This window comes from Manacus candei, unplaced genomic scaffold (assembly GCF_025592945.1).
Source record: "Manacus candei isolate 608988 ecotype Guabito, Panama unplaced genomic scaffold, ASM2559294v1 h1tg000050l, whole genome shotgun sequence".
Classification (NCBI taxonomy): Eukaryota; Metazoa; Chordata; class Aves; order Passeriformes; family Pipridae; genus Manacus; species Manacus candei.
The window spans coordinates 1,830,401-1,854,159 of record NW_026138098.1 but is presented as its reverse complement, the minus strand read 5'-3'; the positions used below and the strand labels follow the sequence as shown (position 1 = coordinate 1,854,159).

At 45.3% G+C, this 23,759-nt stretch overlaps 1 protein-coding gene across 3 annotated transcripts; it reads left to right on the top strand.

Moving 5' to 3' along the window:
• Positions 1–787: 787 nt before the first annotated feature.
• RGS10 (regulator of G protein signaling 10) lies at positions 788–20,798 on the top strand. 3 transcript variants are annotated; one of them, XM_051800434.1, is made up of 5 exons: positions 788–878; positions 6,588–6,706; positions 8,116–8,202; positions 13,711–13,854; positions 17,430–20,798. In XM_051800434.1, exons 1-5 carry the CDS (start codon positions 830–832, stop codon positions 17,574–17,576), a joined length of 546 nt encoding a protein of 181 aa, XP_051656394.1. In that variant the 5' UTR covers positions 788–829; the 3' UTR covers positions 17,577–20,798. The 3 variants fall into 3 exon arrangements, with proteins under 3 accessions (XP_051656394.1, XP_051656396.1, XP_051656395.1); XM_051800436.1 differs by lacking the exon at positions 788–878 and adding an exon at positions 1,113–1,457; XM_051800435.1 differs by lacking the exon at positions 788–878 and adding an exon at positions 1,113–1,898.
• Positions 20,799–23,759: the final 2,961 nt, after the last annotated feature.

Here is a 23,759-nt window from a genome sequence, read left to right as displayed (position 1 = left end):
GAAATAAAACAAGTGTTGACTTGTCTGCTAACAGTGGTTTCTGTTGCTTTTTGTGTATCAGTGATGCTTCCAGTGGGATTTAAACACTCCCATTGCCTCCTACTACTGTTGTCTTGTGCTTCCTGAGTTAATTGTGTTTGATGGCTTACAGCATTGTCAGAATTACACAAACTTATCACATGCTGGATTTTCGATCAAATATTTTGGTAAAAAGATATTTCTGAAAGTGAAAATACCTTTGTTAAAATTGTAATTGTTCTGTTCTGTTAGGAAAGAATTATTCTTCCAAGTCTTGGAAGAGCAAATGAGTCAGCCCAGCACAAAGAGCTTGGCATGTCTATTTTGGTAAGAAAGCACACGGTTTTATGAAGGTGACCGTGCTGGGGGAGGTTTTTGTTTCTTGCACCTGCTCGGCAAAGACACGAGGGCGGCTGGTGGCTCAAGGCTGGCCGGGAGTCCACGGAGGAGCAGGAGGCTTGAGCCGGGAGGAGGAAGGAGCAGGGAGGGATGAGATGGATCTGGGCGAGCTGACTTAACAGCGTTGTTTGGGAAAGGGGTGACAGTGGGTTTGTCTGGGACAGCGGGGGCCCCAAGGGGAAGGGGAAGGGGGAGGCGCCGCTCTGAACCGGCGAGGGGGAGACCCCCGATATGGCCCCGTTGCCTTTGGCGGTGCCTGTGGCCGGGATAACGCGGGAAGCGCCGTTCCCAGCGGGGCAGGTGCGGGCGCGGCGGGGCCGCCCCGTGCGGGCGGGAGCGGAGCGGGGCGGGCGGGGCGGGGGAGGCGCGGCCGCCCCGGGGCTCGGGCAGCGCGGCCCGAGCGGCGCCCGGGATGTTCAACCGGGCCGTGAGCCGGCTCAGCAGGAAGCGGCCGCCCTCAGGTAACGGGGCCGGGGCAGCGGGCACCGCCGGGCCGGGGGGGCTGCGGGGCTCCGGAGCTGCCGCCGGGGAGCGAGGGGCTCCCGGGCTGTCCTCGGGCTGTCCCCGGGCGGTCCCCGGGCCGCGCCGCTCTCCCCGGCCCCGGGAGCTGCGGACGGAGCCGGCTCTGCCCCGCGGCGGGTCCGGCTGGGGGGCGGCGGTGCCGCTCGGCGGGGTGCGCGGGGGGACCGTGCCGGGACCGTGCCCGGACCGTGCCCGGACCGTGCCGGGAAGGGAGCGGCGCTTCCCGCGGAACAGGGAACTGCGCTCTGCTCGGGCTCCTGCCTCATCAGCCGCTTCTCAGTGCCCAGCTCCTGCGGGCTGCTCTTACTGGGGGCGAGGTAACAGCCCAGAGCTCCAGAGCGCGGTTAGTCAGGCTGTGAATCGACTTTGAAGAGTTCGCCTTTGGAGGGAGCGTCTGAAGCTGGAATGGAAGTTACCAAGGACTCGCCAGTTCCCTGTGCAGACGGGCGCTGTGCCGTGTCTGTGTGCTCTCTGCCCGCGCTGCTGCCAGTCTGTCCATCCCGAGGCGGTGATGTCTGGTATCAGTCGGGGCTGAAACAACTGGGGTAAAAAGTAGCAATCTCCGAATCCTAGAAAATAGTGCTACAGTTTATTACGTGCAGGAAGAAGTTGCAATCTTTCTAAGAAAAGCCAGATGCGGTGTTTGTCTAGACTTGATTTGGGTTGGGGTTTTTTTGGGGCTCTTTGATTGTTTTTTTCAAGGATATCTGTCTGGCGAATGCTTCCAGAGATGCTGCAAAAGCGGAACGTCCCTTTAGCTTCCTTCCTTATAGTTAAAAGTGGAATCCAGGAGCCATCTGTTGCTAGAGACAGTCAAAAGAGGATGTTGAGGCTCATGCTCTGAACAACCAAGACATGTGAAGGGCAGCTCTGCTGTAAGGAAAAGGTCTAGAACTCAGATGCTGCTGGAAAAAATTGCTATGCGAGGATTCATCTGGTGATGCTTGGATGCATGGAAAGTAAGGGAATTTCCCCCTTTCAGCTGCTTACTTAGGAAGTTTGCCACTGTTTCATGCCTTGGATTTATTAATTCTGGACTGGGGATTGTTGCTGGATAGGCTTTCTGCTGAGCATAGGAAAAGACAAGGTATTCAGAGTACTTTTGAAGTAATGATAAAGGTTCATGGCTCGCAGCTTTATGATCCAGGTGAATAAGGGCAGGTGCAGTCAGAAGTTCTTCGAGAAGAAATTGAGATGGCTTTTCTTGTTTTACGTTGATGCTTGAATATAGAATATATTCAATATATAGAATGGTGCTTTTGTCATTTTGACTGTTTGTGTGACATTCGTTTGCCAGGGAGTTTGCAGAAGGCGTGTGTGGGAAAGAGAGGGGTGGAACAGGCGTTTGGGAAGGGACGTGCTCCGTGGGATTCCGTGAAGGGTGTGAGTCTGTGCTGCTTGATATGGGCCACGATATCAACAGCTGGAGAGTGGCAGCAGCTTGGGGAACCGTTGCAGTGCTCCTGGAAGGCAGAGCGATCAGCATGTCTAACTCAATTAGCTGGGTCTGAGTCACTCACAGTTGACGGCTTTCCACTTATTTTATTTTTTTTCGATCAAAAACAAGGCCCAAAACTGCGAGTTTTGACCTGCAAAGTTGTCTATGTTGATGTTATTGACGCTTTCTGTGGTTTCAGTCCAAGTTCCTGATTGGAGAATGCAAACATTTGCCATTTTTGATAGCACTCTCCAGCTGATAATTACAGCATTATTAGTGCTGCACTTACCATTCTCACACAAAGAGCCTTTATCCGCAGTCTGGTGCTGCAGGGCTATTGTGTGGTGGGAAGGCAGCTTCTATGAGAGTCTCCTCTGCAATAATGCTCCAGCTAATGTAGCTGCCTGTTTGTTGTCTTAGCATGGAGTCCTCTGAAGTCGGGTGATGTTAAAACAAGCGCTCAGTCAGTTGCTGTGCTGGCTGCTCCCTGCACACCGTGAGAGCAGTTGTGTCTCTGAAGCACATTTTCAACTCGGTGGAAAGTTTGTTTCAGCAGAAAACTCTTACAACTGGGCCCTGCCCTGTGTGTGCTTTGCTGGCTTTCTCTGCCTCTTGGTTTCTAACCCCAGTAAACGACAGCAAGCTGTGCTGTGAAATATAATTAGCATATTGCAATGTAAGAAATGTGGTTAATGTATTTATTATCTATTTTGCATCCTGTGTGTTACTTTTACAGAAATACTGGTGGAAGGACTGCCATTTTGTAATAGCCTTTTAGATGCACAAAATTATCTCCCCGTTTTCAGTATCAGCAGATGTCTGCCTTCCTCATTTAAATGACCTTACAAATGTATATATATTGTTAAACATTGGGATTAAGCTTGTTATTTCCAAGCATATATTACCTAACTTTGTCACTAGAGGATTTTTAAAAGGAGAAAGTTATCTTTATAGATACCAAACAGAGTTGAATAGGTTTCAGGAGAATCATTCATGTAACTACACTTATTGGTGTCTTGCCTTTTCAAATAAATCGTTTCAGACTCATTAATTTGTACTTCAGTGGAAGTATAATTTTTAAGGTAATTTAGTAATGTGTTATGGGAGGTGGATTTGGGGATCAGCTTCTGGAGTCATTTGTGGGGAGAACTTCTTTCCTGTCTTTTAAACTCTTTAAAGAAATCTCGAAATCACTCTTCAAATCTGCTGAATGAAACCAGCACGTGGCGTGGGAAGTTATGATCCTAACTGGGGGTGAGGTTGGGTCACTTTTGTTTTAGAATATATGTTGGTGATGGCATATTTAACGGGGTATAATAAAAATACCCAGCAGTTTTAGTGTCCTCATAAAATTTCAGGGTGTTTCCTACTGTCATGTATCATTTATGTTTGTACTGAAGGGGAATGTTAATGTTTTATGGCTGCAGAGGGACACTGAACGTGGTGCTCAGCCCAGAGGGAGACTTTGAGCAGTGCCATGCCCAGCACACAGACCTGAGCCCTCCAGAGCTGTTGGCATTTTCTCTGTCCCAGCTTTGGCCCCTGCCAGCTGTGCCACAGCTGTGCCACCGCTGGCAGGGTGGTACCAGCCAGGTGATGTCCTCAGCTGGCTGCTGGGGGGCAGTTTCTGTGGGTTTGGGGGTCTGCTCAGGACAAGGGTGGTGCTGCAGCACCTAAGGCTGTTATTTGGCCCCTTGTGTTTGTTGTGTGCAGGGGGTTTGAGGGTCTGCCTGGTGTCCCCTGCCTCGGTGTGGGCTGAGCCTGGGCTGGGCTGGGGTTGCAGCAGAGCTGCCCAGCACCTGAGACATCCCCCAGCCTCTGCTCTGGGAGCTCCCAGCTTCAGTGAGTGAGGCAAGGGGTGAATGGAAGGGTTGCAATGGGCAGACAAGCCTCATTTTGGTAGCCCAGGACTTTCTGGGCTGTGGGGAGCTTGTGAAGTGAGGAAACAAGCAGAGTAACAGAGCCCTGCACAAGGCACAGCAGATGGACACTGGGAAGAAACCATGCAGGTCTTCCCTTCAAAACCAAATGTTTTTGCTATTAATGCTGTAGGAGGAGAAGGCAGGGAGAAGGGGAGCAGGAACATAAGCGAGAGAAGAGTTTGGATGTTGACAAGGAGGAGCAGGAGGGGAATGTAAACGTAGGGAATAGAGTTGGGTTGTGCTGGGTAGGCTGGAAGTGAGGATGATGATCAGGGAGGACACAGAATAGCCAGCAGTAAAATGAGGGACCAGTGAAAGCAGCTGAGGAGAAGGAGATCAGTGTATCCAGGGTATATGGAGCACTTGTTCTGGCCTTTGCTCACCAGAATTTATATTTTATAGGTTCTCAAGGCCCTGGGTCTGCCCTTTGGTGCACTGGCTCGTTGAAATACGTGCTTTTCAAAATAATCATTAATGTCCACTGAAGGTTTGGCTGGAACAGAAACGCTAGAAATAAAATCTCATTTCCATGTGTTCTGTGCTAAATCATGTATTAAATAAGGGAATGGCCTGGTTCTTCAGGCCACGAGCAGCTGCACACACAGAGCTGCCCTTCTGCTTGCAGGTGAGCACGACTGTAACAGGAGGTTCAAGCTCCTCAGAGGTTACTGTGTTCTGGTCCAATGTACTTGGCTATTCCCACTTAAATCTCACAGATTTGACTGAGATTAGGAGCCCAGATACTTTGAGTCAGGCTGCTAAAATAAATGTTGCAAGTGATAATCAAGAACCACATCCTTTTGCACAAGGAGGGGGTGGGCAAACCCAGGCAGCTTTAACTGGCTGTGCTGGTGTCACATCTGAGGGCTGCAGGAGTGGCCTGGGGGCAATCCCCTGGCTGTGACTGCTGGCCTTTAGCTCACAGACTGTGCTTCTCATGTACAAACCCCACTCCTATCACAGGAGAAGGGATGTTCATTCATTTAGAACAGTGCTCCCTGTCACTTTTAGGAAAAGAGAGACTTCACAGGTCCCTACCAACTCAAACCCGGGAGGCTTTGCTGTCGTGCCAGTATTGTGCAGGGCTTTAACCTTAGCATTTATTCCAGTTACCAGCTGAAAAGGGCATCTGATAGCACAGCTCTGCACAGATAGTTTTTTCAGATACTTCCTGAGGTTTAGTTTTGTGGTGGAAGAAGGGTTTTTTAACAGAGCTTAAGCAGAAGTTACTATGATCCATATTTCCAAAAAGTTGGTAGAGTGGAATGAAGGAGTTATTAAAATAAATAGAGGCTGTATTGGTTACAGGAAGGGTTTTGTGCCCCTCTCCAGTGTGTAGTGACCTGAAATGGAGCTCTTATCCTGACTTCCCTTGCCCTGCCCTCCTGCCTTTCCAGGGCATTCTGTGTGTGAGAGGAGAGAAGGCCAAGCACTTTATATCTGTTTTAGAGTTTTTCAGATGAGCAAATCCTTGGAGTCCCTCCAAGTAATAGGTTTTCCAAAGGGTAGACAGCGAAAAATTCTTTTTTTTTCATCACCAGCCTTGAATGCAATGCACTTGTCCCTGGGATAGGGAAAATACAACCTGTGTACCATCTCTCCTGCCTGTGAGAAGGCAGCTGGCAGAGCAGATGTGGGCACAGCCCAGAGCACCTTATAAAAGGAGAATTTCAGTGGACTTGGAAACCAAGAGAAAACCCACCCCCTTGCCCCAAACCAGGTTGACTCAGCTTCAGTGAGGCTCTTCTGCCAGCTGTCTTTCCTCCCAGTTAGGCTGGGTTAACATCTTAGACTGGTTCTCCTGCTGAACAAAGCATTATTTTTCTTTCTCTCTTTGCTTTTACCCAACCTCCAGCCTCCAGTGATGGTTCTTTTCTTAAAAGTAAATTTCACATGTTTGACTGACCAGGAATTGCTTTATAGGAGCCCATGCTGTAGACAGTGTCAGAAAAAGACCAAATGATCCTTTTCTGACACAGACTGTGGTCATTGTGTTCCACAGGCAGAAGGTGCTTGACCTCCTGTAGAACAGTGACAGTGCTCATGAATTATCTGACTGTAAGGAATTTTTGCCTCCTCACAGGCAAAGCAGAATTCAAGTATGTGTGTGTGTGTGTGTGTGTGTGTGTGTGTGTGTGTGTTTATCTTCAGTTTTATGGTGTTTCCTTTAAAGACAGCAGCTGTAATCCCAGGGTGCAGGGGGAATGTGGGAGACATCCCCGTGTGACTGCCATTTGTGCCATTTCTAAAGAAGGTGGCGTTTCTTTCGATTCTTTTTCTTTTTCCAGAGATAAATGACAGCGAGGGTCACCCAAGCAGCAGCCACCAAACCCTGAAAGGAACCTCAAAATGGGCCACGTCGCTGGAGAACCTCCTCGAGGACCCCGAGGGAGTGAAACGCTTCAGGGTGGCTATATTAGCTATGGGTGTTTCTGCAGAACAGAGTCAGTACTTAAAGCTGCATGAGGCAGGGTGCAGCTGAGCCAGGCTGTGAGCACAGAGATGTGGCTCCTTTGGGCCTGTGCCCTGAGCAGAGGTGGCACTTTGGAGCTGTGCCACCGGCTGAGCTCCTGGGGCAGCACCTTTTGCCCTCTGCCACCACAGCTCCCTCCTGCCAGGCACTGCAGGACTCCTGCCTGCATCTTCCTGATGGGATCTGTCTGCTCCTGACAGTCACTGTGGGATAAACCGCAGTCCTTGAGCCACTGCTCCCTCCTGCCAAGTGTTGTTTATCACTGAGGGCTCAGCTGGGCTCTTTATTCTCATCCATTAAGCAAAGTTACCACTGGTAGTCTCTGAGCCTGACCACTCTTAATCTGTGTTTAGCAGCTGCACTGAAAAGTATCCCCTGTCACTTTACTACCAAGTGTGGGCTTGTGCAGCTCCAAGTGGCTTGAGGTTTAATTAGGTGAGGGTGGTGAGTTGGTTTTTCAGGGTTTCTTGCCTTATTACATGTAAGAATAGGAGCTACCCACTTGAAAATGCTACTGATAAAATGCTCTGGGCTAACATGGTGTCCTGGCAGACTGGTTTAACAAGTGATGTAAACTAGAATTACAAAACACTGATTCTGAATTCTTTAAAAAAAAAAAAAAAGCCATCTTGGTGCTATTTAATTCTTGGCACTGCTTGATCTCTATTTTCTAACACTTGAAAGAGAAAACTGATGATCTTGGAGCTATAAATGTTTCAGCCATTATGTTTCATAAATAAATTTAATGCTCATTTTTCCCCTTTTAAAGCATGCCTCACTTTTGGAGCCATGTGCTGTGTTAAACACTGCAGAGAATGCAGATACATCTTCTGCTTTAGTTTACTGAAGTGAATTTATTGCCACTGACAATCATGTTTAGAAGCACTTTTATTTGTAGAGGTTTTACTCATTAAAAAATTTAGAAAGATACCAAATGAGAATCTCAGGTGATCTGTGGCTCTCATTAAAATAGTTCATTATACTCACCAGCTAATGAGCTCATATATTTTTGGATTTCCCTTTGAGTAGTGGCTGTAAAAGTGCTCGAGTTATTTAAGGGAGGCTGAAGAAACTATTCCTGTTAGTTACTGATGTGCTCTGAGATTAAATGGAGCCCATCATCCTCCTGGAATGTGCTTCCAAAATGCAGAATATGTGCTGTTCCTCTGTGTGTTGGTATGTGCAGATGCACCAATGCAGTGGTTCTGTTTCACTGGGTTATGTAAACTCATGGTAAAATTCACTGTAGGCAGCTTCTACTTTTAATAGCTACAGTAGGAAGAGAGAAAAACAGCTGAGGAATTGAATTCTAACATTTGTGTGTTTGTTTTTCTCTTTCCTAGGAGTTTTTAAAGAAGGAATTCAGTGAAGAAAACGTTTTGTTCTGGCTAGCATGTGAAGAATTTAAGAAAACACAGGGAAAAAAACAGGTATGTTTCCTGAATAAAATTTTAGTTGTCAACAAAGTTTACTCAGCAGAGCTGGAGCTAAAACATTCCTGTTGTGTAACGTGCTCTGTGTGGATGCAAATAAATGTGTTTGAAGAAATTGCACTAAAATCATCGCGGTGGAATTGTTTGCAAACAAAGCTGGTTCTATTTCAAATCAAAACAAAATGCTGAAATTGTCAAGTTTCCCATGTTTTGAAACCTCTGAACTTTTAGTAATTGCTTGGGAATAGTAAAAGGTTTATTAATTCAATGATTCATTAGTGATGTTGCATCATCTTGCTTGCAAACATAAAGACATTTCATTCAGGACATTTTTAAAGCATAGCAGCTATTACATGGCAACAAACACCACTGTAATTCTTTAGTGAAACATAAAAATAACACACAGCACAAACAAAAATATTTCACAGTATCAAAATGTAACATTTTGCCTTATGGGATTACAAGTTACAAAACAAATAAAAGCGAGGGCCTGTTTAAATATTTTTTTTTAATTTAAATATATTATCCAAATCAGTACATACCTGCAGACAATTTTCATGAAAGCTGTATCTTTCTAGTAGCAAATACTCTATTGGAAATTTTTTCAGCAGTAAGTTTTTTTCCACTGCTTAGACCTTGGTTTGCATTTAGACCCACCAGAAATACAGGATCCACTTTCAGATTTAGACTTTGAAGCCTATGAAGTCAGGCCTAAAATATTTATCATGTTTTGTTTTTTTCTGAAGAAGTGTTTGTGACTCATTTCTTTTTTTTTTTTTTGTTAGTTCTGTTATTTTCTTGAGAAGTTTCAAATTAGTTGTGAATATTTTTTGGTGTTGATAAATTCACCCCCCCCCCCAAAAAAAAAAATAATATATTTTCCAAGAAGAGGAAAACGTTGGGTTTGTCTGAGCACTTTGTAACATTTAGTGCTGTTTCAGCTGCTTCCCTCCCTCATTAAAGGTTCACAAATGCAGATGGTCTTCAGAAAAGAACAACTGGTCAGTCTACTTTTCTGTAAGGTCCCATGCCTTGCAGTGGGATAATAATTGTATTTTCCCTTGCTAAATAATTTCCATATTTTTAGCTATTTTAGGATTGCACGTGCCAGGAAATGGTAAAGTGATGTACAGAGATAAGAGCTTAGTGAATCCTTGAATGAATTGCCAAATGAATGGACAGAGACTGAAGTAGGTTATGTTTGGATTAATTATTCAGTACCAATCATTACACAGTACTGCCCAAACTATTTTAACTGGCTGGAATAAATGTGCTTTAGAATGACACAGACTTACAGCGAGTTTTTATAGCTACTGCTTGTGGATGCCTTTGTTTAGATAATTGACAAAGCTGGGAAAAGCACTAAAAATAGAAATATTTCCAGTGTTTATGATAGCATGAAGCCTGAATTTGTCTTCTGAAAGTGTCTCTTCTAGAAATCAGTTTGTGTCTATCTACTGTGAGCAAAGTATCCTAAAAACAAATTTTTACCTGTTTCATAACTTGTTTCTCCTTAAAACTGGTTTACCACAGAAACTAACTCAAAGCCCCTTAGACCTGTGGCCAGATGAAGCTGGTATCAGATAACCCAGACTGGAGTGGGTCCAGAGGAGGCCACGAGGATGCTCGGAGGGCTGGAGCTTCTCTGCTGTGGAATCCGACTGAGTCTGGGGTTGTTCAGCCTGGAACAAGCTCCAGGGAGGCCTGAGAGCCCCTTCTAGTGACTGAAGGGGCTCCAAGAGAGCTGGAGAGGGACTCAGGACAAGGGCCTGGAGTGACAGGACAAGGGGAAATGGCTTTAAACTGAAAAAAGGGCAGGGTTAGATTAGACACAAGAAAGAAATTCTTTACTGTGAGGGTGGTGAGACACTGGAGGTGTTGCCCAGAGAGGTGGCTGCTGCCCTGTCCTTGGAAACACTCAAAGCCATTGCTGGATGGAACTCTGAGCAGCCTCATCGAGTGAAAGGTGTCCCCTGTCCCTGCAGGGGGTGGAAACTAAATGACCTTTAATGTCCTTTCAAACCTAAACCAGTCGATGATTCTATGAATGTTTCCCCCCCCCCCCTATTTTAAAGTATAAGATAAACTTTTCATCACTTGACATGAGAGTTCTGGTGTAGGGTTTTTCTTGGTCAGTTTAAACTTGCACAAAGGTACCACTGTTCCAGGGGTGCTCACCCTTTCTGTGCCAGCCTGGAGCAGGGTTTGGATTTGCATGGGCTGCTATTCCAGTAGGATGGTTGGTTGGCTCAGTGACTGTTCTGTCCTTCCCTCGTGTTCTTTCTGGTCCTGGCAGGTGGATGCAGGCTCACTCTGCTCCTGCTTTCCTTTGGTAGCAAACTAGCAGCATCAGTGCCATTCTAAGGAAATATCCTGGGCCTTTCCTCACGGCTTAATAAGTTTGTTACTCTCACCACAGTCACTTGGGTTCTGCCAGGAGCTGACTTAGGTCAGGCCAATACAGGCAGATCTTATAAGATGTTGTGCAGATACATCTTCTCTGTGCCCTTCCTCTTGACTGAGAGCCTGTGTGCAGCCAGGATCTGCAGCCAGATCCCTTTGGATCATGGGACCAGAGGCAGCACTGGCAGGAATTAGGTCAAGTCCACTTGTAGCAGTGAGCTCTTCTGCCACCCATATGTTCCTCATCATAGGGCACATATTTAATAATTGAGATGGGAGTGGTGGGGATCAGTGAATAACATTTAACTTTAAGTGTTTTATTGGAGTTAGTCATAAGTTGTTGCGTTTGGGACTGTTAATGAAACAAACAGCATGTCATTTGTGCTGCTTCCCGGGGTTTCAATGTTTCTGCTCTTGCAGCTGAGCTTTTAAAATAAATTACAGATTGCAATAAATGCTTCCAGCAACGGGGAATATTTTCAGCTATTGCTAAAGCCCACCAAAATATCCACGTGGAATTTTTGTAGAGGACGATTTCAGAACAAAGTTACATATTCAGGAGTTCCCTCTGTCTCTTCCCACATGGAATGTAGCAAGGGTTTAGCAGGACTGGGTAATGCTGCACAGCTGCTGTCTGCTGGAGCCTGCTCTGATGAGCATCTGGGGCTTCCATCCACCTCATCTGGGAACCACACTCATGCTTGAGAGCTGAGTTTGACCTTAGGAAAGGAAGTGGGAAATAATATTGTATCCACTTGAAATAGTGAGGGGGATTGCTGCAGACAGAACTTTGTACTCCAAATGGGAATTTGGCACGGATGCTGGGGAGAGCACACAGATGGGAGTGAGAAGTGCCAAAAATCCTTTAACAACCACCTGTGAACAAGATCCCAGTTTAAGAGTACTTTCAGTTCCAGAGCAGAGTCCCCTGTGCTGGGGCATCAGCTTCAGGCTGATGCAGAACAAGGAATGCCCCTGACTGAAGGGGGGCCAACCCTGTCTCCTCCACCTGAACCTGGCAGCTGGCAGCTTTAACTGCAGCTTTAACTGCACTTTCTCTTTAAAAAACAAATTATAAATTGTAGTTACACTGATGCTCTGCTGCTGCAGCACAGACGTGGCACAGCACTTGTTTGCAGCTGAGCCTGTAAGGTTTAGCTCTGCATTTCCATATTTTCCCATTGCTATAAAGCCAGGTCCCCCGTGCCTCTCCAACGGCCCCCTCTCCCTGCCACAGCTCTTTCACTTCCTTTCTTTGTTATTCTTCCTCACAAAATCCAGAGAGCCTCCCTGTTTCACCAGCCTCCCACGCAGCCCTCTGGTTCCCCTGCTCGCTCTTTAAACTTCCTCACAGTCACTTCTAGTTTTGTGTTTCCTCTCCAGCCTTTCTCTGCTCTTTCTCTCCAGTGCCCAGCTTGCTCCTGAGTCCTTGGGCAAGCAGCACCTTGTGCTGTGGCTGCTGTGGAGCTGCATCTGCCTTGAATAGCCAGCAGCTAAGGACACCCTGGCAGTTCGAGCAGAGCAGATAACTTTTGAGCACATACTGCAGCTTTTCCCTGGGTGTGTGTGCTTCTTTTCCTCTGCCTTTATTTCCTCTTTTCCATTGACTCAGTAGGAGGGCAGTTTTTTTCTCAGTCCCTTACCATTCTCTCAAATGTTGTTGGAATTTTGACAGCAGGTTCAAACTTATTTAGGCAGTGCAATCATTTGCTCTTGCAATAATAGCTCAGGCAGCTTTGCTGTGTCTGCACTGGGGCATTAATTTTGCCAGTTAAAGCAGTCACACCTCTGATTAATGGGACTAATTGCTCATGTAGAACAGATGTGGCTGACCCAGTCCTCCCTGATCTGTGAAACTGGAAAGATTAGAAATTGTTAAAAACAGTTCATTGGGACCTAATGCACCTGACATGTAATGTTCTACCCATCAGATGAATAATCTGTTTTAAAAATACTGGAAAATGTGTGTCCCCTTCAGCAGCGAGAGAGTTAACTCTTTAGGCCTCCTGAATTCTCAAACACATGCAGCTTTTGTTCTAATTATCCCCAAATGCAAATGTATCTCAGCTGTAAGACATGAAAGAAATTCTGTGGCTCCTTCATGGGCAAGGGCTTAAATGCTTCCTTCTTCAAGCCCCCTTCCCATCAAAGACACAGTCCTTTAGCTGGTGTGGGGCTGTGGTTACTCCTCAGAGGTGCTGTGGGGAACACTGAGGAGCACCCTGGGCTCAGGATCACACAGCTCCTCTTTTCAGTGTGCAGAATTTGGACTGTAGCAGGCTCTTGCCTGGCTTGGCTCTTGCTACCCCTCTGGCTTTTTCTCATCCCACCCTCTGGTCAAGGAGGAGCTTGCATTCAGAGGATTGTGAGCACTCACTCACTGCTCTGGAGTTTAAAGGTGCTGGTTGGGTCAAGATGTTATTGCTGTTGCTGGTTTGCCAAGGGAAGAACTCTGAAATCAGGGCAAACACCAACAAACAGCTTTGTGCAAGTCACACCTACCCTTATCAGCTTTCAGAGGCTATTGGGAGCCTTATCTCCAACATTTAGTCAAGTTGTTGGTGTTTTCTTTGCTCATGTAGTCAGTGTGGTAGGTGAGCTGCCCTGAGGTGGTAGTTAAGACAAAGCCTGCAGTATGACAAGTTATCTAACAGTGGCACAGATTATACACTACCTTTGCCTAGGTTTGCCTTGCAGTAAGTTCCCACAGTGTTTTTCCTTTGGGTTCCTTGCACATACTGATGATCTGTTAGTAAAAATAGTCTTCTAAGTAGTGAAGACAAGGCCTAGCTGATGGTGCTGAGCAGTTCTGCACTGGATACTCAGATTCAAACACCACAACTTGCTGTAAACAAAGTGCTTCCACTGATGTCAATATAGATGTTTGCCTGCAGAGATGTTTTTCTTCCAGTACAGATGAACACACACAGATAAGCTGATCTATGGGTTTTGTTACCTTTTTTTTTTTTAATTCAGAACGTGTTTCAGTTTTAGGATGTGGACCTCAAGAAGCGACCTAGATCTGTCTCCAACAACACATTAACCAATACAGAGGTTATCTACACAGCAAATAATGCTTTAAATAAATATGTCCTTTTGCAGATGCAAGAAAAAGCTAAAGAGATTTACATGACTTTCCTGTCCAGTAAAGCTTCCTCCCAGGTCAACGTTGAAGGGCAGTCCCGTTTGAGCGAGACCATCTTAGAGACACCTCACCCCCTCATGTTTCAGAAGCTCCAGGACCAGGTAAACTTATTTTGTCCAATAACACAGTTTCATCAGTTTTTTGTCTGTTTTTAATGCACTCTGCTTTCTGAGCACGAGTTATGGTAGGAAGGTTGGGAATCTGCCTGCTGCTACCCTGCTACAGAGCTGGGTTGGTTCCGTGCTGGTGATGTCAAATGCAGCTGCTCTGAGGTACCACAGGTTTTGGGCCCCATCTAACTGAGGCCAGTTAATTAAGACACTCCATGCAGCCATTCTAATTCCAGCTCAGGACATTCCTGGAAAACTGGGTGAAGTTTTCTCCCGGGTTCCTGTGTGGGTAATTTGAGGCTCCCCCCGCTGAGTAACTCTGTGCCTTGGTTTTCCTGTGTGTTCACTTGTGCTGAGTCACTGCTGGTGTTTGTTTCCACAGTTGCCACTGGTTTCCTTGAGAGCTCAAGATTCTTCATTTTGCTTTGTTTTGGTATTTATATTGATATGAACATAACACAGTTTTCTGAAAGGCCTCCTCTTCTGTAGCTTGGAGAAGCTGGTATCTGCTTTGCCTTTTCCCAAAGAACTTGGGAGGTCTGGTGGAAATTAGGTGATATTTTGCAGGCATGTCTTTGGGTGGTAAATTTCCTTGATATTTAGCTGATTTTAAAGCTGAAGTTATGAAGTGAGTCATTCTTATCTGCAGCTTTCCAGCACTTGCAGTACTATTTTTAAATCCTGTACCATCCTCAGGACTACCTGCATTTTCCATTTGGCTCTTTCCTTTTGTGGAGAAACAGCACACTGATTTAAACAGTGTTTTCAACCCATTTCAGTCAGGTATTGAACACATTAGTTGGGACTGGCTGGGTCAGCTGAAGGAGTCTGAGGAGCAAAGGCTCTGCTGTCTTTCAAGCAGGTTCCAAGTCATTAGCAGTGGAAATGTCTGAAACTCAATTTCCATGTGAGGAAGCAGAGTTTTTCATGGAAAAACTTCTGGCTGGGGGGGAAGGGAAAAAGAAATGTTCTGGTAAATCTAAGCACTGCAGTTCAGAGTGGGTGATTATGAGAGTGAAGCTGGAGAGACTAGTGGAGTTAGAATATTCTGCAGTTTTACAAATGACATGCACATGGGCAGCCAAGGATTAGTGATACCTGAACTGGAAACATGCTGGACCAATGGTAGAGGAATCCCACTAGTGTGGGAAGACAGTCTGGGAACTTTTACAAACAAATGCAGAACGTTTATGGGTCATTGCAGGATTCCACTGCTTGAAGCTACTGTTTACTGCTGTTAGATAATAGTTCAGAAGAGTTATGGTCTTCTCTAGTTTTCAATCCTTATAAAGTTATGAAGAGTGGTGTAATTTGTTCTCTAAAGAACATTCTTAACTACTGCTGGTGCTGTGTGTCTGAAGTGTAGAAAGGCAGAGCTGGAAAGCCCCAGCCTGGTCTGCAGCACTGCTGGGAACCAGCACTTGTGTTCTCCAGAGACCTGCTGGTTTGACTGGTGCTACTGGTGGGCTGTGGGTTTGTGCTCACAGGGTGGCCTTAAACAAATGGCTTGGGGGCAGTTGTTGGTGCTGACTGAAGTGGTGACAGAGTGGTTCATAGAAATCTGTGTTTAAAAATACTTGAAGGGTGAATGTTGCTGCTGCACAAAGGCAATGAGAGGAGGGGAAGGGCAAAAGAGGGCTCTGCTTTTGCACATGATCACAAAATCTGCCTGTTCTGTACACTTGGCTGACCAGGCTGCAGAAGATGTTGATCTTACAGTGCTCTGTCTCTCTGGCAGATGCTTTAAGTGATACCAGGAACAAGAGAAGTCTAAGTTCTTAACACTGACATGATGTTTTAACAGGCAAGGTCTTCCTTACTATTTTTTCCCTCGAGCTGCTTGGATAAATTTAATTACATTGTAGTTGGCCAGTGCCTGGAGGTGTAATTTGGCTTGGCTTTGTTTAACTGCATTGATTAGGGTCTGCATTGATTAGGGTCTGCATTGATTAGGGTCTGCATGGAGTGGGTGCTTTGGGATTGTCCATATTCCAATATGTTGCTTATATAACAGCATTTCCACAGCTCTAAACACGAACTTAAATATTTAAATATGCAAATGAACAGTGGTTGGTAAAATCCACCATGTAATTTACTTGTAAGGGAGCTATTTCAGCAAACACACAGACAAGAACAGTCAAGTTTTGGATGTTTGCCTTTATCTGTCCAGGTTCCTCGAGGATGTGGAACGAAAAAGCAGTTTAAGGCTGTTTTCTTCCTCCTAGCAAACAGTTGTCTTACCTGGTTGTGCTCTCAATTAGAAGGGAGACTGTAAAGGTAAAGCTGAAGTTATCCAGGCACGGATTAGCCACACATGCAGGTCAGAATCCAGAAATTTGTCTTGGAAATTGAGTTACTCTGAGTACCACAAAATGTAATCAGTCCTGAAACGTGACTCAGAGAGGCTCCAGTGAAATAATAGGCTGAGGGTGATGTTGGCTTTGGTTTTGCCTCAGTTACAGTCCTGAGGTTAACTTTTTTTCTTCCACTCTGTTGCAAGACCAGCTTAAATATATAGTGCTGACCTTGACACCTGAACAGTTTCCGGACTCCTCTCCCCAGCCTTTCTGTTTTCAGAAAACTCCAAAAGAGCTGTAGCTTTTTTTGTCTGTGGTGGATACAAGTAGAGGAGCAGAAGTAATGCTGAGGGACGAGCCTGAACTCAAGCCCTGGGAGAGAAGAGCTGTGCTTGGTGCTGACTTCATACTTCCATGCTGGTCATGAGAAGAGGGGCAGCTCTTGGCCTAGTGTAAAGCATAAAGGCACTACTTTAATCCATTGCCAATTTAAAACCACATTTTATCTGGTAAACTACATCTGCACCGGATCAGCTCTTTGTGGAAGGTACCTGCAACATTTCTGAGCTGGCCTGAGACCAATCTTGATGCAGCAGTCTAAAAAGGATGGGAATACTGGCATAAGTTTAAGAAACCTCAGTCAAACCAGTTGTTTCAGTCTAGGTTCAGTTTGAAGTTTCTGTATTTGTGTAAATTATTTAGAGGCTTTCTGCAAGTATCCATATATATAATGAGTAACTCTGTAATGTTCAAGAGGAATTGCAGCCAGAAAGGTGCATAAAAGGCACCTCTCTTTCTTCAGCTCTGCTTTGTCCCTCTGAGTATGTTCCAGACCCCCTCCCAGGAGGACACCCTTGCTGGGTTTCACTCCTGGGAGCTCTGCAGGGCTAAAGCTGCCTCGGGAGGGCACCAGGCACTGCCCTGCTTGTTCTCACCTGTGCTTCTGACCATCCTACAGAGTGACCACGGCATGGGAACTCCCACCTTCAGCATTAGGTTTGCAAAGTTGGCTACTGTGAAAAACATAATCTGATTCTTAAACAAATATGGGTGTTATTGCCAAACAGTGACTGTGGAACCTACAATGTTGTTTGCTATGTGCAGCCCTTTGGAGACTTGGAAGTGTGTATTTTCACTGTGTTGCTTTTTTAGGGGTGCTTTAGCACTGGCAGAACAAAAGTACCCTAGAATTGATGCTGTCCTTCTCATTTAAAAATCTCCTTTTCCTTAGGCCATTGGTTTTGTGTTCTTTTCCCCCTCTCTTACCAGATATTCAACCTCATGAAATACGACAGCTACAGCCGCTTCCTGAAGTCAGACATATTCCTAAACCATCAGAAGTGTGAGGAGCAAGAGGAGAATTCACCAGAGGCTCAGACTGCAGCCAAAAGAGCATCGAGAATTTACAACACATGATACAACGGGTCTCTTCAGGAGAGGCAACACAGTAATGGAATCACACTCAGGAACAGTCTAGGGTTAGAGCAGCTGCATTTAGGGCTTGGAAAGCTCCAAACCTTTTTAGGAGATTTACCTTCTTAATTGCTTGAATGACTAATTGTTTTTGCATGATAGCTATTAACCAAGCACCCATGGAAAGACTGTTTCCTGGATAAAAGGCTGAGGTGTTCCTCCAGAGCATGACTTGCCATCCATATTTCACAGGTTAAAATGCTTTCAATTCTTGTGTTTTCTTCTGTCACCAATGATGATGAGAAGTGGGAGACAGGGTGGTTGTTGTTTTATTTTTGCCTTGCAATTTTTATTTGTGACTAGCTCTTACACCCTGAACTGCTGGGAGAAGCTACTGAGGAGTGCATTTCACATTACTTTGTGGATGAGTCATTCATAGCAAATCCAATCACCAAGGGACAGCATCTTTCATATTTAAGTTCAGTAGAATCCAATCCCTTCCTATGTAACTTTCTTTCATGGTGATACCTGTTTAACTTTGCCTTCATTGTTCAATCAAAATACTTCTCTAGTCATGATTTTAATTTCTGTATTTCCTAATTTCCCCCCCTTTTTTTTTCCTTTTTTTTTTCCCTTTTTTTGGCAGTAGACAATCACTTTCTTCAGAAGGTGGAATAATCTTTATTCCCTTGGGAACAGAAGCCCTAAAATAGACAGAGTCTCTGCAGAACTTCTGACTGCCATTAGGAAACGTGACAGTAAATATCCCACTAGGGCACACTGATTCCAGCAAACCTTCCCTGGGGCATGTCCTGCATGTCAGTGGAACATCAGTGCTGGGAAGCATCTGGTCTCTCCCAGGTCTCCAGGACAATCCTGCTCTTTGCAGCAAGAGCACTTTGGCAAAGGACCAACAAACCAAATCTGGTTTTGTTTTACTAAAATCTCTCCACTGAAGTCACCCTGCCTTCTTTTGTTTGCTCCAGAAAAGTATTTCAGGGTTTTTTTTTTTCCCTAATTGTGACTTTTTGGAGAGCTGCAGTGGAACAGGGGGTTGGCATTGGGGTTCAGCCATTCTCACCCCAACTTGAGAGGAAGGGGAATTTATTTCTGCCTGGTGCCATTAGAGGTGAAATGTCAGGGAGGGTAAAGGAAGACACTCCCCATGAGCTCCCATGTTGTCCTGGGAATGTGTCAGAGCTGCAAAGCACATCTTGGGGCACAGTTTTTCAGGTGTTCAAATATTTTTTTTTTTAATTATTTCATTTTCAGTGTTATTGAATTGCAGTTTAAGTTGGGAAAGTGTATTAACCACTCACTCTATTTACAAGCCTCTCAGTCTGTAGTTTAACTGTTTCTCTCATTATTTACTTTCTCATTTTTTTTGCACCACTTGTCTTGAACTTTTGTTTATGTGCTGGCTAATCTCAGTGCACAGTTAGCTTTTGAACATTTTATACTTCTTTTTTTGTCAGAAAGGCCAGATATGTTTTGCATGTTACTGTCACCATCAGTGTTCTAAGCTAAATCTAGGCTGCCATTATTGAGAATGCAAACTCACTTTCTAGACTTGATTATTCCTCTTTAACTCTGAGCCACTCTTTCAGGTGATGTACAAAGAAAGTTGTTTCCTTGGGCTTTTCCCTAGTTAGATGTACAAGTGGGAATGGAAGTTCTGATTCTTCCCCCAGAGCTACATGCCCTGCTCGTTTGTAGGAAATCAAAGGAGAGGTCAGTGCCTCCATATGCTTGTTGTAAGGTGTAATTCTTATGCACTGAGTTATTTTTCCTTTTATGCTCTCAAAAGATTTGGTGGTGAAGTCATATTTCTTCAGGCACTTTCTGTGGCATTTGACCTCATGTTTAAGCTGTATTTCAATGTTTTATCAAATAGGGATGAATTAAACACGTGCATGAAGCTATTTTTTTTATTTTTTTTTTTTTCTGAGGGGTCCTAGGAAATGGGACCATCCAGTTCTGGACTTGCCAACTCTTTGTAATTTCAGGATTACCTCTTCTGAAAATCCACTGTAATAACGATCTCTTAGTGCCTGCCACAGCACAGGATGGAACTTCTGATAGCATTGAATTCCTTGAGAGTGAGCAGTTTAACCAGCTTAGGAGTTGGGATTTGTCTCTCCCCAGTATTTGCTGCAGAAGTTTTAGTGGTATTGAAAACTTCAGGAGGGGGATCTTCATGGGAAAAATGCAGAATGAGCTCTTACCACATTCATCACATGGATGCACAGCAGATTCATTTTTAATCATATTGATTTAAAAAATGCATGAAAAAGGGAGAAGAGTCTTTGACTATCATGTCTTAAAATAAATATAAAGAATAAAACCAGGAGCTGTATGAACAAAGGTAGGGCATTAAAGAGAGAAAATATTTGTTTGTAGCTGCTTATAAACAACATTTTCCTTGGCACTGTGCTGCCTACCAGGTGCTGTCTTTGCTTGTTAAAAGCAAGTGCCCCATATGAGTAGACACCAAGGTGCTTTACACTATTGCCAGACTAAAGTTACTCAAATGGAAATGTATTTTTAGCAGCATCTCAATACCTGTGATGTTTATTTCAATACCTGTTATGATTCTAATATGCCTAAATCCACAAAATGCTTAATCTTTGAATTGCTCTTTTACCTCAGAGGTAAAAAGTGGATTGCCCCATTGGCTGGCTTGTTTGTGGTATCTGGTTTTGTTTTATTTTCTTTTTTAGAACATCAAGAAGTAGACTTGCAAGGTACAGAAATCAAAGACCTTTTCCTATTCATTAGATTATCTGTATTTTTCAGTAAACAGTAACCAAATTAAAACCTAGCAAGCAGATGTCTGTAATTGCAACTTGTATCTGTGTGGAGAAAGTTATTTTACTTCTGTTGATTTTGTCACTGGCCAAACTTACTTTGGGAAATAGATGACATTTGCTCTATGTGGCATAGAACAAAACACACAGATAGAAAAAGAACTGCTTCCCTACAAGTAAATCCTGCTTTCCAGGAACAACTGTAAGCGTTGCATAAAACCTCAGGCTGTAAGTGGGTGCTCAGTTGCTTTGTGTAGAGATTAAAGATAGGATCTGCTGCTCTTCATAGAACTTACACTGAAGGTATGAGCACAAAAAAAACAAGCTGGAGAAGTTTAGTGCCTGATTGCATGCCTTGAACTCTACCTTGTTTTGTGTTTCTCAGCTAAAAAAATTAAAATACTCTACCAATACACCATATCCGTGTGCTGACAGCTGGTTTGTGTTTTGAACACAGTTTGGGCCAAGATCACTTCATATCCCATAGTTATCCCGTTTTCTGCTCTCAGCCCCCGTTAGCACAGTTGTTCACAGCCTGTCCTGGTGTGTTTTTCTCCTGGAGGATGGGATGACACAGTGGGGCTCACGTCTGAGCCAGCCCTTGCCTGAACAAGTTGCAGAAAGTCCCCTGAGCAGTGAAAGATGCTTCTTGTACCCTCTGTATCTGCCATTTCTTTGTTCCTGCTGCGTTTCTTCCATGGCACTTGCAAACCCATTGATGTGGGGAAGGAGGGGTTGAAAAATCATGGTGAGGGAAGGAGAGAAAAATACCTGAAAGTTCAGGTTTGGATAACAGTGCCTGTATTTTATTGAAAATTCAGACTTATTTTAAATGGGTAGCATTTGCATCTGGGTTAAAAACTAACTAGGTCTATGATGCAGAGAGGTCCTATGGTTCCATGGCTGGTTCAAAGCTGAAAAGCAATATATTCTCCCTTTTATAAATTGTTTATAACTATTTTCATCCTAAAACAGGGCAGAAAGTCTTACAAAGTCACCCAGTTGTAACAAATGTCTGCCCCTGCCAAAACAAAAGGGTTGTTTACGTGACAGTGATAATTTCCCCGTCCCAGAGGCAGTTCCTCTTGTTTTACATCCCACACAGCTCATGGCCGAGGGCTTTAAGGGCCCTTTTGGCAGAGCCCCAGCTCAAAGCGAGCTCTGGGGCATCCTTCACCCCAAGGATCTGTGGGACTTTCCTGTGCTGCCACACAAGTGCTCAGCAGCTGCAGCCCCAATTCCGATCCCTCCAGTTTAGGAGCTTGGCTATAATGAAGTGAAAGATGCTTTTCATCAGGGCTATTATATCTCGATCAAAGCGCAAATCCGCTGCAGCCAGGAGTTAAAAAGCGCCCGGTTCGGAGGGGCTGGGGAGGGTGGGGGAGCAAGCAGGGAAAGGCAGCCCATGGAGAGGAATGGAACGATCGCCAAATTTAAGAGCACCCTCTCCCGGCTCTGGGCAGAATAACGCGGCACTGGGCTCGGGGGAAGACTCCTGCGGAAGGCGAGGGGCTTGGCGACCCTTCTGCTGAGTGCCGCCGCTCTCACACGCTCCTTCTGCCGCACCGACCTCCTGCCTCGGCTTTGCCAGAGGTGACCCACCTAAAAATCCGCATCCTGCCTGCCTGCATCCCCCCGTTACCTGCCTGCATCCCCCCGTTACCTGCCTGCATCCCCCCGTTACCTGCCTGCATCCCCCCGTTACCTGCCTGCATCCCCGGGTTACTCTCGGGCTCTGTAAATCCTGTCTCACCTTACAGAAAAATCGGCAAACCAGCAAGAAAGGTTGGCTGAGAAAAGCAGGGTAGGGCAGGGGGAGCGTTGCCCCCGCTCTTTGTTTGCTTTGCCATCCCAATTTGGAGCGGAATCCGGCAGTTCGTTTCCGCCCCAGAGCACGGCTGCAGCAGCCTCTCGGTGCGTGTTTCCCCAAAGGAATCCCAGGATTGTCTGTGAGCTCTGCTGCCCGGCCAGACCCCTCATCCCGGGGGACATCGTGGTGGGCAGCGGGGCTTCGACAGGATGATGTGCCAGGCTGCAGTTCAGCTGGCAGGAGCTGAGCTAAAGCTGTCAGCAAATGTGGTTTTCATCAGGCCTATCTGAGCTGCCCGTGGGATAAGGCTGCTTGTGAGCATTTGATTAGATAGATTTCGAGTGTTTTTCCATGTCATGAGTAAGAGGAGGTGGGAACTTGGAATATTTGAACAAGTTATGCTAACAATCCCAGCACCAAAGCTCTCCCAGAATTACAAAAAGCACACTAACTTGGAGGCAAGTTAAAACCATTCAGGTTCTTTTTCCAAGCTACAGTAGGGAAACAGCTGAACACAAATTTTTCTCAGTTCCTGTTCTGTATTTACTGATTTCACAGTTTTTCCACAGTTTGAATGCTAGGTTTAGACATTCTTTCACATCCACAGCACACACGACATAAACACGTCCTTTTTGCACGCCTGAAGTGCCACAGAGATGGATCTGACAGTGAAGAGTGTAGAGGACAAGCCCCTTAGTCTGCAAAGAGATACCAAATGATATGAAACCCCAAAAACTGAAGGACAGAAGGTAACACTGCTACAGCTTTCACTGAGACTGAGAAGCTCAGCATGTGGTGAAACCCCAGGGGCACAGTTTTGGTGCCAATCACTCCCTGAATGAATGGGAAATCCACCTCTGGTGCTTTTCTTGCAGTGTTCAGTCAGCCACTGCTAAAAACTATCCTTAACATCCTGACCAGGCTTCTTGGAAAATCCTCAGGCCTAGAGGAGACCTCTTGGACACTAAAATGACCATCTACCACATAATGAAGATAATTGGGCTCACAGAACATCTCCGACTGCTGCTCACTCCACATCTTAGGCACCACTTCTCCTTGAGGAAGTATGGCATTACCAGGGCTTTTTTAGAGCAAAGCTTTTATCCTGAAGCCAGCAGACTGCGAGCTGGGTGTTTTATCCTTTCATCCCTTTTCCCCACCCACTTCCTTTTCTACTGTAGAGAAATGAGTGAACTCTTTGTGATCTCTGCTTTCCGAAGGTTCCACAGCCCAAGCTGCTCCACAGATTATCACTGGCATCCCAGCTACCAGATGGCTGGGAGAGACAGCAGTGCTGCAGGGAATTAAGTCAATTATTCCCATTTCAGGATTGGTCCTGTTCGCTGCGTTATGCAGCTTTTTAAGCATTTTCCATCCACTCAGACGAATATTTGTGTATCATTTACGGAACAGGAACGAAATCTCTCTCTGAACCAAAATTTCCAACCTCAGGGCTGCTTGTTATTTTTGGAGTCGCCATTAGGCCTCGGGCAAAGGCTTAAGGGAAATCCCATCCTCTGTAGTTGGGCCAATAACACTGTAAACTTAAAGATGGACTGTCTTTTTCTG